Raw genomic sequence first — 18,699 nt, forward strand, 5'->3', positions numbered from 1 at the left:
GGGCTGCCGAACAGCTCAGTGCCTCGCTGAGCAGCGCAGCGTCCTCCACGGCATCAGGTTACCACTCTGGCAACGGAGTTGACCGATCTTATCGCAGCTTTTCCTGAGGAGAGAGGGGTCAGAAACAAACGCACTCGTGAGACGGAAATTGTTTCTGTGTGTAACAAGGGCTGGCGTGGGCCCACCTGGGCCTCGCCGAGTGGGATCCGCGGCGTGGAGAAATTTCGGAGGCAGCACTCGTTTCGCCCGCCACTCGCCCTCTTTCCCTCCCCGAGCCCGCGGCTACCCCGAACCCGCGGCCCGCCCGCCCCCCGCCTACCCCTCCGCTCCGCTCCGCTCTCGGCCGCCCACCCGGAACTGCATCCCGGTCCGCCACCGAGAGCGGCTCCCCCTCCACCCGCGCTCCTCCAGCCCGGGGAGGGAAGCGCCCACCGCCACCTCCGCCGCCTCGCCCGCGGCCGCCGCCCTTCCTGACTCGCCCCTCACGCCGCCCCGGGCCGCGCTGGGCGGCAGGGGAGAGACCCGGAGAGCTGCACCCTACCCCCGGCACTGCAGCGCCGCGCCGCTCGTCCCCGGAGGACTCCGTTCGGGTACGGACCCGGGAAGATGGCGGAGGAAGCGGAGGCAGCGGAGGCCGAGTCCGCCGCCTTCAAGCGCCCGAGCCGCCCGCTGCCCGCCGCCCCCGGGCCCGGCGAGCCGGGGCCCAGCCCGCCGGGAGCCCCCCGTGCCGCCGCCGCGCCGCCCGCTCCGCGCTACGAGGAGCCGCCGTGGGGCAGCCGCCCGCCCGCCGGCTCCGGGTACGGGCTGGAGGTGCTGAAGGGCGGCGTGCTGCTGAGCTCCGTGCGGCTGGAGGACAGCAGCTGGTTCCTGGTGGGGCGGCTGCCCGGCTGCGCCCTGTCCCTGGAGCACCCGTCGGTGTCGCGGCACCACGCCGTGCTGCAGTACCGCGGCGCCGGCTGCTCCCCCGACGACGCCGGCGGCGCCGATGCCGCCGGGTTCTACGTGTACGACCTGGGCAGCACCCACGGCACCTTCCTCAACAAGGCGCGGGTCCCGCCCCGCACCTACTGCCGGGTGCGGGTGGGCCACGGGCTGCGCTTCGGCGGCAGCTCCCGCCTCTTCCTCCTGCAGGTGGGCCGGGGCTCGGGCTCGGGTGGTAAAGGCTGGCTCGGATCAGGCTCAGGAATTTTACCGTCTCCAGGGGGTGACTGCCTGAGGTGTGAGGTGGTTCGGGAAAGTGGCCCAGTGCTGCCATGGTTGTTTTACTGGAAGAAGAGCTGTGGGTATCTGCTGCCTGCTCTGCAGTGGGGTGTGGAGCTGCAGGTTTCTGCTGGTGTGCAGTGAGTCAGTGCAAAAAGCATTTCTCTCCAACACTGTGATGTATTAGAAATGTTTCTCTGGCAATATGATGCCCCAGTAAGTAAAGAACTATTATTTCTTTGTGAACAAGGGGAGTGTTTATTGGTAGGGACTTAGGCAGCAGAGCATGTGTTGTCCACTTCAGAAGCTGCTCATTCCTCAGATTCACCCGTGTAGCTGTGATGGGAATTTTTGCCTTTAGCCTTATTAATTACAGTTGTACGTGAGATGGATCTGACTGCTAGTACACAATAGTGCTTGGTTTTCCGTGCCCTGCTTTTGAAAATGCAGTTTAAACTAACACATTTTGGTATGCAAGCTATAAGTAATGGTCAAATAATTCTACTTCTTGAAGAGTGGTGTAATGATGCGTTTATGTTATTAGATGTAATTTGCATGTGTATTGGAAGTACTTGTTTGGGTTTTTTTAAAAGCACTTTTGCTAATTTTCTGTTTTGGTTTAGGGACCCAAAGAGGACCAGGAGTCTGAGTCAGAACTAACTGTGACTGAACTGAAGGCACTACGCAAGCAACAGCAAGCAAAATTAGAAAAGACAATGTTGGGAGAGGATTCTGATGAGGAAGATGAGAAAGAGGAGAGAAATGAAAGGAGTCAGAACAGTGATTTGAGCTGCTCGTGGGGAATGGGTAAGTGATGGTGCATTGATTGACTGATACGCATTAGAAGGTCTCTAAGCCCTTTTTCACTGAATATTAGGGTTAATATTCCAACTGCCTGCCAAAAGTCACGATCCAGTCACAGGTTTTGAGTACTTGTTAATCCTTTTGCTGTTACAAAGAGGGGTATGTGACAAGCTAACATCCAGTGAGTTCCTTTTAAACAGGAGGGGGTAAATTGCACGTGCCTATAAAAGGCCATGAAACTTAGAGCTTAATTAATGCTCTTTGGTTTGCTCCTGTGATGATGTCCACACTTTTGCCCAAGAGCTGAAATGTAACTGCTTGAGACTCCTATGCAGTATAGCTGCCTTTACATTTAAACAGGAAGTCCACATGTGAGAGCTAGATAAATTACAATTCCTGAGCTTTCTGCAACAAAGTGAGTTGAGTTTTTTTGCACGAATATGTATAAGCTCATAAACCTTTGAAAGTACTGAAACTGACATTGATCTGCAAAACTGAATCATATGTTAGAATGACTAATAGCAAAAAATATATTTTTTTAATTTTGTACAGGAATAAAAAAGGTAAGGGAAGTAATTTTATGATGTAGCTGCTACTTTTTTCAAACTAATGAAAGATGAAATATACTGGTGTTCTCTTTCTGATATTTCACAGGGGTTTTTTTGACTTCTGTGTCTTCTAGGTGAGGATGCTGAGGAGGATGAGGTTGAAGAAAACCCTATTGCCATTGATTTTCAGGATGTTCAAGATGCCTTTTATATGAAAGATCCGAGGAAGGCCTTACAGGGCTTTTTTGATAGAGAAGGTAATTTTTTTTTTTGTAAAATGTAATTACTATTTTTTTTTAACTTAGCAAAGTGTTATTTTGTTGTTTATTTTTGCAGGGGGGTTTATAGTGTCATGCGGGAGCAAAACTTTTCTGTTACATTGTAGGTAACATTTTTTGTTTCATCAAGTTTTGTTGGGGATTTGTGGTGGTTTCTTTTGGGTGTCTTTCATTAAAATTTGGCTCACTATTTTATATGATTTAGTTACCAATTCCCAAAGTGCAGTGAACAGCTTGTATTCCTCTGGAGTGACACTCAAAACTTCACCCATGCTTTGAAGCTATGTGGAAAAATCAAAACCCCTCAATGTCCAGACTGTTTGCTTTGGAGATGGCTGTGTGCGTAACTGTAAATGGGAAAATCTAAAAAAGACAAAAGGCAATAATTAAGTGGTCTAAAGTTTCAGTGGTTGCTAGTGAAACTTAGAGAATATTCACTTACTTGGTAAAGTGAAAAAGCAATCTTTAAGACAAACAGTATCTATGAATTCAGATGGCAAACTGTTGTTGCTTCAGTGTCATTTACATTAATACATGCGAGGTGGGCTTTTTCTTTGAAATACATGTTCCTAAACAGACCACTTAGAGATTTTTTTTTTGGTCTGATAAAGCCTTGATTTTGGAAAAAACACCAAATCAGCGTAACAACAACTGAAGATCCTATGGCTTTAAAATAAAAAACAAGTTAGGCAAAATCACGGAATGTAACAAGAGCTTGTTATCCCTTTTATTCAGAAGAATGTCCCATGACATTCTTTTCTGCTGTGAAGATTATTCCTGCTAATTTAAGTTTTGGTTACTACATCAACTTTCTTTTCTTCTCTAGGAGAAGAGTTGGAATATGAGTATGATGATCGTGGACACAACAGCTGGCTGTGCAGGATCAAGTATGTACATCTCTGTTCCTTTGGTACATGGAAGCTGACCACTGAATTTGCGAAAAAAAGCTGAAGGAATTATTTCTTGTGTCACACTTGGCAAGGAAGCCAGCTAGATTTAGACTTAAGGCCTGATACTGAGACAGGAGTTCAAGGATCAGTGCCTGGTTCAGTGTCTGCGCTCTGTTTTTGTTCTTACAGGATTTGATTTTCCAAGGGGATGAAAATTTGGAAAGCAAGAGTCTTTCAACTCCTCTTGTTTTGAGCAATATGTGAAATTGAAATACAAGAGAAGAAATGAGGAAACCATGTTTTTTTCAATTCCTAATGAGAAAGATAAAAAAAACCCCTAAGCTTAATTCTACTGTGTGCCTAATTTCAGTTCCTGTATGCTATAAGACAGTTTTTGAGGGGTTCCTGCTAGAAGCCATTAATGTAATTCTTTTATAAGGCAGGAGAAGGTGAGGTGGAAATTTAGTCAACAGTTTTCAACATGGTAATGATTGTACTGCTTAAAAATCCTTTGCTTCATCATGGGAGCTATTTGTTACTCATATGGTATGGATACAAGATACTTGTACTTAAAAGGATTTAGGGGTTGACGTTTAGCCTTTTAACTTCCTGTATTTCTAATGGAATAAATAGAGGAAAAATTATTGTTTGAACCAGTGACATGCAAACTGACTTGCATGATTAGCAAATGATGATTGGTTCTATATGAAATGAAAAGTGGAAATATTTGACACAAAAAAAATTAAAAATGAAATGGCAATGCCATTGTAAAATATCTGAGTAGCATCCGTGAAAAGCTGTATATGAGCTGTTGTCTGATCCTTCAAATTGAACAGGTTGCCTGTGGATGATGCATCAGGGAAGCAGCTGGTGGCAGAGGTTCTCCATTCGGGAAAGAAGAAGGAAGCAATGATACAATGTGCACTGGAAGCTTGCAGGCTGCTTGATGCTCGAGGAGTACTGAGACAAGAAGCAGGTGAATAACTGTGATCATTCTAAATGCCCTAAATTAGGGATTTATTTGAGATTTCTATCTTGAATTTGCTTTATTGCTGAGTGGTATGAAACTGATTTTGTTTCTTGCCTTCTCCTGTGCCTTTCTCAGTATCCCGAAAAAGGAAATCAAAGAACTGGGAAGATGAGGATTTTTATGACAGTGATGACGACACCTTCCTTGATCGAACTGGTGCTGTGGAAAAGAAAAGACTGAACAGAATGAAGAAAGCTGGTAAAATAGAAGAAAAACCAGAGACTTATGACTCTCTGGTAAGAATAATTATTATAACATGTCAAGGTTACTCTCTCATGCCTGTATTATATTATGACTAAGAAGAAATCTTAGTGGATCATGGCAGTGGATGAAGGAAATGCCAGAACAGGATACTTTTAAATTAGTTTTAAATCAATGGAAGATAATTCCAAGCTTTTAAGTCCACAGGACACATCCCAAAGAAATATCTCATTCTGCTTCAAAGAATAAGAATCCTGGATTGACAGGCATACAACAACAATAAGTCCTACGAGGACAATAGGGTGTGAGGGATAGGAAGGCTTGGAGGGTTCAGTGGTGGTATAACACTGCTGTAGAAGAATTATGCATACTGCTGTGTTTCAGAAATGGTTGAAATCATTTTCTCTGTCAATAAATGAATAAGTTGTTTAGGAACAATCTAGACTTCTAATTTTTTTCAGCCCAGGAAATCCTGGTCGTAGCTCAGAAGTAGAAAAGTGGAAGTAATTCGATAGGATACTTGAGTAACTGTTAAAATGAGATTTTAACAAGGTAAAGTCTTCTAAGCATGTTGTTCTCTCATAGGTCACAAAGCTAAAAGAAGCAGAAAATGAGCTTTCTGAGATAACAGAGAAGCTGAAGGTTTCAGGAAAAGGTAAGGCGTGAAGCTTATTTGATCACAGTGGTTTCCATAAAGAAAAATACAGAGTTGAAAAATATCTTAGGGATTTCTCTTTTCAAAGATTTGGGGTTTGGTGTTTTTTTTTTTTTTTCAGTGTCCACTTTTCACAAAGGGTTAGGAAGGTTGGCAGGTCTCTGAGTTACCACGAGAGAATTCTTACAGTCCTCGCCCAATAGTTTATGTACTCTGTTTATGTCACTTGCTAATGGATGCAGCTTTTTCCAAAGCAAGCAACATCTAAGTTAAAGTAAGCTGGCAAGTGTACAGGCTCCTGGAGTTCTGAGAGGGTGAGTATTATCACTGTTTATAACTGTGAGTATAATCACTGTTTATCTGCCCATATTGCTGAAAGTGACCCAGTTTGAGGAACATTGTTTTTTCCACTCCCTCAGAAAACATATATAAGGGGAGGAGAAAAAAACTCACAGAAAATGTAATATATTTTATTTCACGTCTGTCATTATTCATTGTAAACACACTGTATAAAGGAGGAAAGGTAGGAAGAGAGAAATGTGGAGACAAAGCAGTTGACACTTAACCCATATGTACAGTGAACATGCCAGTACACAAGGATGCCATTCAGGTTCTAGGATTATGCCTTTGCTTCTGAAGGCAGAGCCTTTCCAGACCAGTGATGGCATCTTTTAGTGAGTTATGTTTAAATGCAAATACCAGTGGCTGCATTTTGCTTTCTGTTACTTGTGATGTCTCATGGAGTAAAAGGAAGGTGGGAAGGATATGCCTTTAGGCTGGTTGTTCACACAAAATCCTTTTTAACAGAGCTGGCATTAATAAAGGCTGCACCATTGGTTTGTCAGAAGTTTCTCTCCAAGAAGCCTAGTAGCAGTGTGACAGCTGGCCTATCTTCTGTGCATTACATGGCTGTATTTCTTTCTAGTTATTCAGCTCTACACCAAAACTCATTTATATCAACATTTTTGTTGGTGACTGATTATATCATATCAGATCCCTGTTCAAAAAGCAGTACCATTCCACCAGGTATTCTAACTAATGTTCAGTGTGTTTGAAGGAGTTGTTTTCAGCCTTATTCTTTTGATAAGTAATTAGCAATTGACCAACAAAAGAAGCTAATGTTTAGATTGTCTGAGAGGTGTAATTCCAAGCTTTCATATGTTCTGATACCTTTGTTTCTACTGATACTATTTCTCAACAAGACTGTTGAATTATATTGTAGTAGACACTGGGTAGAGGGAGGGTCAGTTCATCCTTATACTTCTGCTACCACCATACAGTGCTGTAGGACTCTTCCCCACCAAAACCTGCTCATGCAATCCCAATACACGTTTTTGTAAGTTTAAGGTGGTTACACAGCTTGTTTAGAGCCTTGAAAAAAAGTGCAGTCTCAGCACTTGCTGAAGTACAGAATCATTCAGTATTGGATGGGAATTCCCTAGAACTAGGCCAGGGTGAAACAAACATAGCAAATATTACATCAGTCAGCTGGTTTGTTTGGGTCTTTTCTAGGTCCTTGTGTTTTCTCTTTTGAATGCTTTAGGTGAATCACAGATATTGATAAAGCCAGGAGCAGGGTAATTGGCCATGGACCATTCTTACCAATGTCATGAGCTGTCCAGCAAAACTGTTGCATTCTGTACAGTTCTGAAACCTTAATGCACTTTTGTTTGCTCTAAATGATTATTTGTAACCTAAAGACAAGAGTGTAGAGGCACCAGTGAGTGAATGACAGGCTAAATTGCTACACCTCTTACCCAAGCACTTGGAGAAATTAAGTAGTTATCTAAAAAAGTCTCAGGAGAAGTTCACAAATTGTTCCCTGGGGTTCTTCAAAATTAATTACTGTTGGACTGACTTGGTATCACTCATTCACTGATGCTGCTGAATGCAGATCAAATATATGGAGCTCTTCAGTCTCATTTTTGGTTGCCTGTTCAGGAAAAATATCAATAAGTTGATGGTGCAGTAAATAGCCCTGTAGCTTTTTGTCACTGGGATATAAAGTATAATAGACGTGATTGATTCACCTTCCTAGTAATGTCAGATTTTACTTCAGTAGTGTAGAAAACTGCTGCAACAGATAGGGAATGCTAACTGTAACACTGCAAGCTGAATTAGCTGGTATTAGGCACTGTTGGTGGGATCAAGCAGGGAATTCAATTTGCAAGAATGGGTGATGTGACTCCCTCAGCATCAGTCACTGACTGAAGCACTTGCAGTGCTCTGCAGTACAGCAGCGAGCTCTGAATTTAATTGTGGAGCTTTAATTGTTTTGAAGAATATGACTACTCACCGAGCCACGTCTTTATAATTTGATGTTTAAATCAAATTATCATTCTGCTCAGCTCCTGCCTGCAAGGAGGTTCAGACATTGTTAACAATACCTCTTCATTGTTGGTTTTTATCTTGGTTCATATGAATAGTTGTGATGAAAAAAAGAGTATTTCTATCAGAATTTCTTTTATGACATGTTTTGTCATCATTTATGCTTACAGGGAGGTGGATACTACAACTGTTTCTTATCTTTTGAAGCCTGTTAATTCTGTATATCTTTGAACAGTTACTGTTACAGCTTTTGTGTCTTTTCAAATGGTAAACTGTTTTGTTTTACATGAGAAATGTCCTTTTCAATTGAATCCATTTGTAAGTATGAGTCTTATTAGACTTTCCTCTAATTATTTAAGTCTTGTAAAACTGCTCAAATATGTACTCTTTAGGACAACTTAGTCTGTATTATTTGTATGCATTTCAAATTTCAAGTGCTACTTAATTAGTTCAAGCTGAACTGAAAATAACTCATTGACCAAATAATTACGCTTGTGCATAGATACAAAAACACTTAAAAGGTAGAAAATACATGTTGGATTTGCCACTTTTCATTTAATATTAAAAGGCAGAAAACTATCTGTCAAAAGGCTTGTTAAAATTCTCAGAAGAACATTTTTCTTTATTGCCACCAGGTTATTTTTGACTGCCATGTAACAACTTCTGAAACACTGTTCAAGCCAAAGAAAGGCATTGGTTATTTTAAATCCAGATATTAGAAGTCTGTATTCATTTTTTCTTAGTCATTAGAGATTTCAATTTACCTGCTGAGTTTTATTTGAATTAGTCAAATATGCACAGTATTGTTAATATTTTGAAATTGGGTGGGGTAGAAGACTGTCATTACTCTTTTTCAAGTTCAAATCAGTTTTCTTGCAGAAAATCTGGTCAAAACAAAGGTAAGTTCTATGTGACTGGCATGAAATTTGGTTTGTATACACTCTCTCAGGGATAGAAGGCAGCACTGATGGATTTTGAACTTTTCAAGTGTTATGGCATAAACATTCCAGGAAAGTCAAAACTGGATTCCCTATGCAGTGGTGGGGATTTTTATGTGGCTGGGATTATTTTAGTTTGTGACAACAAAAAAACCCTTAAGCCACTTTTTTAGGGAGAGCAGATCTAGAAGTGAGACGAGCAACCAGGAATAGCACTCAAAAAGAAACATTCCATTTTAAGAGAGGCTTTTTTAGGTAAGTGAATTAAAGTTTACCTTCAGGCTTTTGTTAGGAGAAATGCTTTCGTCTTTCCAGGCCTAACAGCCTCCATTATTTCACAGTTCAACAGAAACTCGCAGAGAGGATAGTTGTTCCTATGTACCTTATTCTGTAAGGGCAGGACCTGATGATTACAGTTACCTCCCCACCATAACATTACATTTCTTCCCTTTTTCTTGCCTAGTCCAGTCCCATCCAGCAGCTCAAGATTCTTTGGATGAATTCATGACAGAAATAAAATCAGGATGCACATTAGACAGCGTGGCACGAAAGAAACTTCACTTGCGGTCTTTTGAACTGAAGAAAGAGCAGCAGAGGCTGAAAGGGTTAATAAAGCTTGTCAAGCCTGCAGAACTGCCTGAGCTGAAGCCCCAGTAAGTCTTACTGAAAGCATAAAACAATTACTTTTCCCTTTATTTATCCATGGGCAGTTGTGCAAGCCCAGTAAATAGGCAGCTTTCCAATCACAAAAGCAGGACAGCCTTCCAGACTACCTGGCTCATCTCTAAGGAGCTGCTGTGCCTTGGGCTATTGCAGCATCCATGGCTGAGGGAAATGCACAACACTGGAGTGAGACCAGCCCAAGCTGGCAGGATGACATGGGTAAGGGAATGGAAGCAGAGTGTTAGCTTCTTTAGGTTTTTCCCATGTGCATCCAAAAGGAACTGAATTTTTTCAGATATTATGTACAACATGAAACCCACTTTCACTCTGTGAAATGTATTTGGAAGTCAAATGTAGTGGCTATTCAGCTACTGCCTAGCAGCACCACTGCAGTCTGAGAGGGTGTGTGCTGGGTTCATCATTTACTAGTGGCAGCTTGATTACAGGTTAATTACCTAATTCATTTAAATTAAGGTTTGGCCTCCCAAGTGTGGTTTTGTATATAGATATGTGTGCATGTATGCTGTTGGATTTAAAGGAGTCTAGGTGATACAGAAGGTTTTTCCTTGTTTATTTTTCGCTACCTGTTATGGCCTGTGTCTGAATCCTACAATATATATGTAGGATAGAGGAGTCATCTCTTGCAGCAACCTCCTTGGATGCTGCAAGTGGGAGAGAAATAAAAGGATTTTTATATATCTACTTCTCATAGGATCAGACCTTTTTTTCTTTTTTTTTCTTTTTTTTTCTTTTTTTTTCTTTTTTTTTCTTTTTTTTTCTTTTTTTTTCTTTTTTTTTCTTTTTTTTTCTTTTTTTTTCTTTTTTTTTCTTTTTTCTTTTTTTTTCTTTTTTTTTCTTTTTTCTTTTTTTTTCTTTTTTTTTCTTTTTTTTTTTCTTTTTTTTTCTTTTTTTTCTTTTTTTTCTTTTTTTTCTTTTTTTTTCTTTTTTTTCTTTTTTTTCTTTTTTTTTTCTTTTTTTTTTCCTTTTTTCTTTTTTCTTTTTTCCTTTTTTCTTTTTTTCCTTTTTTTCTTTTTTTTTCCTTTTTTTCTTTTTTCTTCCTTTTTTTCTTTTTTTTTCCTTTTTTTCCCTTTTTTTTGCATTTGTATATATAAGATTTGTTTGATACTTAGTGTACTGTTTTCCTTTGTGTCTAATTTTTATTAGGGGTGGGAGTTACAGTCTGAACACAGAAAACAAGCCTAAAAAGATGAACCTGCCTCTCTTTGGTGCAATGAAAGGAGGGAGCAAATTTAAACTGAAAACTGGAAGTCTAGGGGTAAGTTGGACTTGTAAGTGTTGCAAGTCAGTGGCTGTTTGTGGGATCACCTTCTCAGGCTGTGGAGGCTGTAGGTGGCAGCTGTGTTTTCTCCCATGCATGGAAACATGTGAGAACATGCATGGAGATGCAGCCTGTGGCAGTGGAAGGTGCATGGGCAACGAGCCGGGGCTCTTGGATGTCATTTGCTGCCAGCAGTTGCCATTCCATGGCCTTGTACAGCCAGTTTCCTGGGGCACACCTGTGGTCAAAAGGCAGTGGATTCAACAGAGGCAGTCTGGGGACACGAGGCCAAACCAGTGCTCTGCCTCAGCAGCCAGTCCTTTCCTTGTTTCTCTCCATCTTCATAGCCAAGATGATATCTGTGATTGATTCAGTTTCCAGTGTCCCTCTTGTGAAAAGACTGCACTCCTTGTTTATGGACTGGGTGTGTTTTTTCATCTTCCATCTCTACTAATAGCTTTTCCTTAAACCCTAACTATTTGTCATCCTGAGCATGTTTCCTTACCAGCTGTCTCTGACAGCAGTGTGTGTGCTTTCTCCTGTAATGAGTATCTGTGACATCTGCCTCTGTCTTGGCACTGATGCCCAAGTCTTTGTCTTCCAGAAGTTGCCTGTTAAACGTCCAGACATCCCTGAAAGCTTGTTCAAAACAAAAGATGATGGACCAGAAGAGGAGGAGGAGGAGGAGGAGGAGGAGGAGGAGGAAGAAATTGAAGAGCAGCAAGATGCAGATGCAGTAAACAGCAGAGTGTCAAACCTGGAAATGAAAATGACAATAGAGAAAGAAACAGGGAAAGACACTCATGTTCCTGATGGATCTCCTTGCAATAACAAAAATCTAGAATCCCTTCAGGATGGTAAACTGTTGTTTCTGATTTTTTTTTCAGTAATGAAGATAAGTCTATTACTGCTGAACTTTTAACAGCTGGGTGAATCAAATGTTTGAGTCACAGGTTCTCCAGGCTGTTTATTTTCCGTAGTTTTTTTGCTGTGAGTCCAGAGTCTGTGTGGCAGCAGCTGAGTCTCACATGGTTCTAGTTGAAACTCTGCTTAGCAGTCAGTTTTTCATGCTTTTTGGTGAATAAATCTCCTGCATATAAGGAAGTCCTTTTGATAAGCCCTGTTTCCATTAAATTGATTGTTCAAATGAAAACAACTGCAACATTCTGCTGGCAGTAAAAGTGACATAACAAGAGAACAAATGTCTGTGCAAAACTTGAGATCCATTTGTAAGGAGGAAGAGCACTTTCAGAAGTGGTAATGAAAAGGTGCCTTTGAGGTATCTCCAATCCCTCCGTTTTTGTATCAGCCTGATGCATTTGAAAACACAGTAATGATGTTTCTCAGTGAACAATGTTTGATAACAGAAAGCTAGTTCTAGCTTTTTGGCTTAATGCTGGATATGTTGCTGTTGAAAAGTGTTATAGCAGATCACAGATTTTTTTTCTTACTGTATTGCAATGGACACTTGGTGGATTAAATAATTTGTAAGACTTTTGAGAGAAGAGTTCTTCCTGAGACAAACGTAGCAAAGAGTTCCCTTTTGTGCTTTATCTCAGGGATGCACTCTGCTCTTCAGACTTACTGCAGTGCCCACTAAGCTCTTCCTTTTTTGTGTTACAGGGGTTGATTTTCTGCCTGAACCAAAGGTACTGAGGAATGAATCTCAGATGGGACTCTCACAAGAAAAATCTCAAGGTGAACAGTACAATAAAGATTTTGTAATAGTATGGGGGTTTAGAAACTGACTAAAGGACTTACTGTTTTATGTGGGCCAAAGGAAACTGAGCCTAATCTAGACCCTAAAGAATCTAGAATTGAAATGAAGGATTGTGTTTTTCTTGGTAAGTCATAAGTGTATGGTAAAGACTGGGCACTTTCACTGTCCTTGCTTTTCATAGTCATTGACTGTTTAGAGATCTTTTGTTTCAAAAAAAATCAGTGTGAGAAGGAGAATTAAATTAGGAAAATATGATGATTGTTTTTCCTCCGTTATTCTCTTGCACTAGCTCTTAACACAACAGAAGGACAAAACTTCCTTTTATAAAGTGACAAATGCTACATAAAATTAGGTAATAATCTGCTGGTGACCTAGATGATGCCTCTGCATGTATGCACAAAAAATCAGATCTTCAAAATTAAGAATGTTCGGTGTACATGGAGGAGATTTTTATGACCTTTCTATTTTTTCATTACTCCGGCTCCTTAGAATCTGTCCTCATCATCTCACCCATAGAGAGCCATGAGAGTATCAATATTTCAAACACCAAGTGGCAGAAAAACAAGGAATTCTTTCTACCCATCAACTCTAAAGTTTGGTGTTTGTTTGTTTAAAAAGGAAATTGGTCCTGCACCTTTCCTACTCCTTCCTTTCTAAACCAATCACTGCAGTGATTACAGATTGAAAGTGTCCTTTAGAAAATAAACATCTGCCATTAACTAAAGTTAATATTACTGAATCACTAATAGAGCATCTTTTTAAACTGCATTCAGTTACATGAATGACAGGCCATTTAACATAAATTAAATCTAGGAAAATCAATAAGATGTTCAGCAGCATTATTCTCAAGTATGGATTGGAGTGAGATATCTTGGATTTCCTTATGGATGTATTAATTTTTATGTGAGCTTTCTATAAATTTTTTTTCCGTAGAATTGGTCATTTGTCACTGTGTCATAAAACAATTCTTCTTTCTTCCCAGCATCCAAGGTAGTAAATAAGGATCGTGAAGAGACATCTGAGAAAGTTAAGAAAACCACTAGCTCAAGCAAGGTCAGTTACAACACCATGACTCCTGCAGCTAAAGAGGAATTCATTTCTAGGCTCTTTTTTAGTGAAATAGTAACAAGTTGATGGAGTCTAACTTGGTGGCAGTAGTGCTTCTCTGCTGACTAAGACCCAAATGTAGAACTATACACTGCCATTAAACACTGATTTTTGAGTTCTCCAATGAAAAGGTAAAGCACAGCATTTCAGGCATGCTAGAGGCTCTCTGGTCAATCACAAAAGTTACTTTTTTCACCTTTTCACTTGGCAGTTACTAATTGCTGCTTCTCCTGTATCACAAGTGTGGTAGAACATAAATGCTCTCCTGGATTTGGAATGTCATTGCAAAGCTTTCCTTGGAGAGTAGCCTGGGGAATACATACTGGCTGACACAGAACACGCTGTACTAAAGCTGCAGGTACTCTGTCTCAAACATCATCCTTCTCTGTAGGATGTGAAAGAGATGAGTTTGAGAGATTAATGTCTTCTGCAACCAAGTTATTACTAAATTTGAGTGGTTGTACCAGATAATGTTTCTCCTGTGCATAAGATTTGTATTAAAATACAAGGTATGTGAGCTTTGCACATTTTGGGACTCAGTCAGTTGTTACCTTCCTGGAGCTGGGAAGGATCTTCTCTGACAGCCTAATGATCAGTGTGAGGCTCTTCCTTTAGAGGGCATTCCACCCTTCTGACTGCCATCAGAGGAGATGACTGTACTTGGTGGACCATGAGTCCTGACCACTGGGACAGTTTATTTGTGGAGAGAATCTAATTTTAGCCCTGCAGCACTTTCTGAACCTCAGATCCCTGCATCCTGTGTGTGCTGACTGCTGCTTTGTTAGTCTTGGCAGAGGACCCAGGGATTGGGTAGGCACAGTCCTCAGAACTGTCTTTTGTTGCTGGCCTTGCTAAAGATGCTGAAGAAATTGAGAGTTTATTTATACTGGTAAAGCTCAAGTTTTACCACTTTTATGAATATGGGAGGACAAGGCAGTTTTTCATGCTGAGGCAGTCAAGTCAGCACCTCTCATCAGCAGAGAGTTTGCTCTAACACTGAGCATTCTCCAAATGCCAGATGGCTTAGATGTATTCTTTCTCCCATCACAAATCAATTTTTCCACATGCTGTCTCTGCCTTTGGGCTCAAATCTTGCATGGAAAGTATCAACCAGAAGTCTTTTTTTTTTTTTTGGTATTTCAATAACTTTGAATTATGGAAAACTGGAAAAACAATTTTCAAGTAATTGTTCTCAACCCATATTAAAAAGCTGTACAACTCTGCAGTCTAATGTTTTGGAAAACATTAGTTTTCTAAAAGAGTCATTTTAGTTGTTAATTTGGGGAAGGAAAGTTATTGAGGGAATGAAATTTTTTTACAACTGCACATCTTGAGACTGTAATGACCCTACAGAGTAATGCAAATCAGTGCTGAGTAACTTGGCATTATTTTGAGCTCTTAAGTCTTGCACTCTACAGTTGTAGAATTTTTTTAACCTGCAATTGTTGAAAACAGAAGTTGTTGAGAAAATGATGCTGATGTGGCAAAACTTAAAAAATCTAGGGGGAAAAAGATACTGCTGTGTCAACAACTGCATTGCAAGTGACCTGTTGTGGTTTTCTGTAACGTTTGAATATGCCAGCGAGACCTGAAAACGAGGAGTGTTCTTCTTTTCTTTTTGAAAACTAAGTTATCCTTATATAACACCTCAACTTTTATAAAGTCCAGTTTCAAAGTCACCTTAAACCCAAAGTTTTCAGTGGTATTGTGCATGGAAATCAGTAAAACGTGAAAATCCTGCTCTAAAGCTTTTCCCTGCATCAAGAAATTCTATGTCAAATGACACCCCCAAACATTAGGATTAAACTGTTCAGAAATGGACAGGTTCTCTTTTGAGGGGGAAATTGGACTGGATGACCTCCAGAGGTCCCTTCTAAACAGCATTTTTGTTAGTCTGTGACTCTAATGGAAATGAGCTGAATCTATTTGAGGGTTTGATCTTTCTTCCGTATTACCATTTTCATCCCTGACTCTTGTAGAAATAACCCTCACCTCTCATTATTTGTCTCTGAATTAGTGAGGGATTTAGTGGCTGTGACACACTGGTGGAGGGGTACAGCACCTTAAAAAATTTTTCCTCTCTTTGCAGGCCCAACAGCCTTTTTTTTCCTCACAGTACCCAGATGATGACCCAGACTACTGCATATGGATCCCTCCTGCAGGTATTATCAACCATTCCCTTACTGGTTTTAGTCTCATAATGCAGCAATCTTCTTAAGTCATCAGGATGTCCTTGTAAGTCCTTGAGAAAAAGCTAATTCAGGAGTTAGTTTACCAAGAATCTGATGTTTTGTGGCATGTTATGCCCCATGTTTGTTGTATGGCCGTGCAAGTCTTGCAGTAAAATGTAGACCATATCTGTAGCAGCTTCATGACAATGGAGAGATACACCTGAAGTTTGTTTTTCAGTTTTGTAACACCTGAGAGAGCTAACTGCATTCACATGTGGTTGGTATGATAGCCTAGTTGAAAAACAGGCTCAAACCTTCCCTAGGGATAAATGCTCCAGCAATGTTAGTGTTCTCAGTTTTCACAGAAGTCTGTGAAATTGAAAAATGCTTCTTTGCAGTTTTTTGCAAAAATCATTGAAATACAAACACCTGGTCAGCTGTTTCAAAGAAAAATCTTGATCATGCTTCAGTGAAGGCACTGAATAATTGATGCATTCATCCAACGTATGTTAAACTTGGATAATTTTTTATCTTTACTTCCAGAGTGTTTTTAGCTAGGTGCAGTTATTTTTAAACACGGTAATGAATGTTCAGTTCCTCTAAAATAGAAAACTAATCTATAGCATTGAGTTTGTCAGAGTAAGTTCAAAGCTTAGCCTTCACTTGATAGATAAATTACTATAATTTCTGTAAGGCTGTTGCAAGGTTACAGAAATAAGAGTAAATTTCAGTGAAGAAAACTGTAATCCGGTTAATCGCCTTCAGTGAAAAGACTACACATCTCTGACATATGAACCCACTGGATCAGAAAACTGCAAAGTCTGATATGGGATAGTTCAGCAAACTGTGTCCATAAGAGGGAGCTGTGTTTTTTTGCTCTGCCTGACAATAAATAGTCAAAAGTTCTTTCTAAGATGGCTTTATGAGGACTCCAGGAAAAAAAACCAAACAGAACAGCCACAAAAATAGGAGTATCTGATGTAATCTTAACACTGTTAGGAAAATTGAAATTAATTGTAAGTGTAAATCAAAAGACACATTGCAATATGTAGTCTGACTTTTTATCCTCTGTGCTTGTATGGCTGGTGCTACTTAGAGACTATTTCATACGGGGGTACACATTTCTCTTAGGTGAGGGGTAAAACGAATAATGCAACTCTTCCTCTCTGTCCATTAGGTCAAAGTGGTGATGGCAAGACTCATCTCAATGAAAAATACGGCTACTAAGCTTCCAGTGCCCCAGAGTACATCTGAGGCTTGAAGGACTGCTCTGTTTTGGACTCTTTCACTACACGTTAGGTGACAGAAAATAGATTTGTATTTTCAGATGCTGTTTAAATTCAAGGGCATCAGCAGCTGCTCTGGCTCTTAGCTCTCCCTGTGTGTCCTCTGTTTTGTCTTCCAGATACTTTTAAAAAAGTAAAAGCCCATTCTTCTGCCTCTTCTTTTACTTTTAGCCTTGTTTGTTTGGCTGTTTGGTATTTTTTATTTGGCTTGAAACCATAAGCTCATTTTTCCTTTTGTAAATTAAAAGCAAAAAAAAAATATTAAAAGAATACACCTCTGTATACTTGCAGGCTTAATAAAATTTATTCATATTGGGTTTATGCAATTAAAATAAGAAACACTATTGGTTTGTTTCTGTGGCTGCTGTTTCAAAATACTGTCATGGTAAACACAACCTAAAACTTGAGGGTTTTTTTTTTTTCCTTTCCTATGGAAAAAAAACCCTTACATTTTGAAAAGAAAAATGTTTTCATTTCTCCCTCGTACAGTTGTTGGAATACCTGGTATGGAGTGGACAGGAAATGGTGGTGAGTGTACAGTGTTATAAGGGTCCAGAAATGCCAAAGAACTGAAGAGGCTCGCACCGTTTGAGTCAGGGGTAACAGAAAAAACAGATGGAAGGATATCCTGCAAAAGTCTATACTGGAGCCTCTTCTTGTGTTACAACATGAGCAAAGTACCATCTTAGTGCAGTTCAAGGCGTGCCTGGTAAATAGTCTTTGTCTGGAGCAATCCCCGGGGTGACTCAGGATTGCCCCAGAGCCTGTGCTGTGGTAAAGGTAAGGTCATGCAGGATGTGTGAGGGTTTAAATAGCTGTAGGCACAACTATACAGGAGCAAGGAAAACTGTAGAAATGACAGTCTTGCAAATCAGGGACATACATCCTTTGGGGTGCTTCCACCAGCCAGTGGCTGCATCCTCAAGGACAAATCACAGGAGGGCACATCAGAAGCTGGGGTGAAGGGATAACCATACAACTCCTTACTTAACAGGCTCAAGCTACAAAACTGCATCTTTCTGCCTGTTATCTTCAGCATATGTAGCAGGGTTTTGACTGCATCTGCACACCAGGATGGGCAGCCTAAAGCTTCCTGCTTCTGGTAGAGGCATATCTTTATGTAATCCAAGGAAAGGCTGTTGCCTCTGTTAAAAATGCTAGACCTCATCAGTTTCACAGCTGTAGCCCTTCCCCAGAGTCTTGTTCAGTTCCAGGATGTACCAGGCAACTGCAAGGGAGTTCCATTCATCAGCAGCAGGCCTGGCAGGTTGCAGACAGTCAAAATAATAATGTGCCATTTATGCTCATGAGAAGCACTAGGGCAAAGAGCCCATGTATGTACACCTTTATTGTTACGATTCTCAAGTAGGTGGTCAGTGTATCTCTGCATCAGGGGCTGCTTTATAGTACAGACAAATGGCATTGACCTGTTGTCAGAAAACATCTCTGGGGATAAGGGCCTGGACAGTTTGGTCCTGGCTAAGACCATGAGCTCCCCATCTGTTCATTTCCATAGCAGCTCATTGTGCTCCCATCTGAATCTGATGGTAAACCCTGCTGTCGTTAGGCCATCCATCTTTTGCTTCATTCTGTAACAGGAA

General features: G+C 40.6%; 1 protein-coding gene across 1 annotated transcript; it reads left to right on the top strand.

Annotated features, from left to right (window-relative positions):
- Positions 1-606: 606 nt before the first annotated feature.
- SLC4A1AP (solute carrier family 4 member 1 adaptor protein) lies at positions 607-17,335 on the top strand. Its single transcript, XM_062489231.1, has 14 exons — positions 607-1,131; positions 1,824-2,007; positions 2,687-2,809; positions 3,657-3,717; positions 4,557-4,696; positions 4,826-4,986; positions 5,537-5,606; positions 9,336-9,525; positions 10,700-10,811; positions 11,419-11,671; positions 12,438-12,512; positions 13,517-13,587; positions 15,731-15,803; positions 16,990-17,335. The coding sequence occupies exons 1-14, from the start codon at positions 607-609 to the stop codon at positions 17,037-17,039; spliced, it is 2,088 nt and encodes a 695-aa protein (XP_062345215.1). The 3' UTR covers positions 17,040-17,335.
- The last annotated feature ends 1,364 nt before the right edge of the window (positions 17,336-18,699 follow it).

Source organism: Cinclus cinclus, chromosome 3, assembly GCF_963662255.1.
Source record: "Cinclus cinclus chromosome 3, bCinCin1.1, whole genome shotgun sequence".
NCBI classification, from domain to species: domain Eukaryota; kingdom Metazoa; phylum Chordata; class Aves; order Passeriformes; family Cinclidae; genus Cinclus; species Cinclus cinclus.

What these genes read in the sequence shown, in the direction of transcription:
- SLC4A1AP (XM_062489231.1), top strand. Translation starts at nt 607, where the DNA reads ATGGCGGAGGAAGCGGAGGCAGCGGAGGCCGAGTCCGCCGCCTTCAAG. An exon ending in AAACCACTAGCTCAAGCAAG is followed by an intron (nt 13,588 to 15,730) that starts GTCAGTTACAAC and finishes CTCTCTTTGCAG; the next exon opens with GCCCAACAGCCTTTTTTTTC. An exon ending in CATATGGATCCCTCCTGCAG is followed by an intron (nt 15,804 to 16,989) that starts GTATTATCAACC and finishes TCTGTCCATTAG; the next exon opens with GTCAAAGTGGTGATGGCAAG.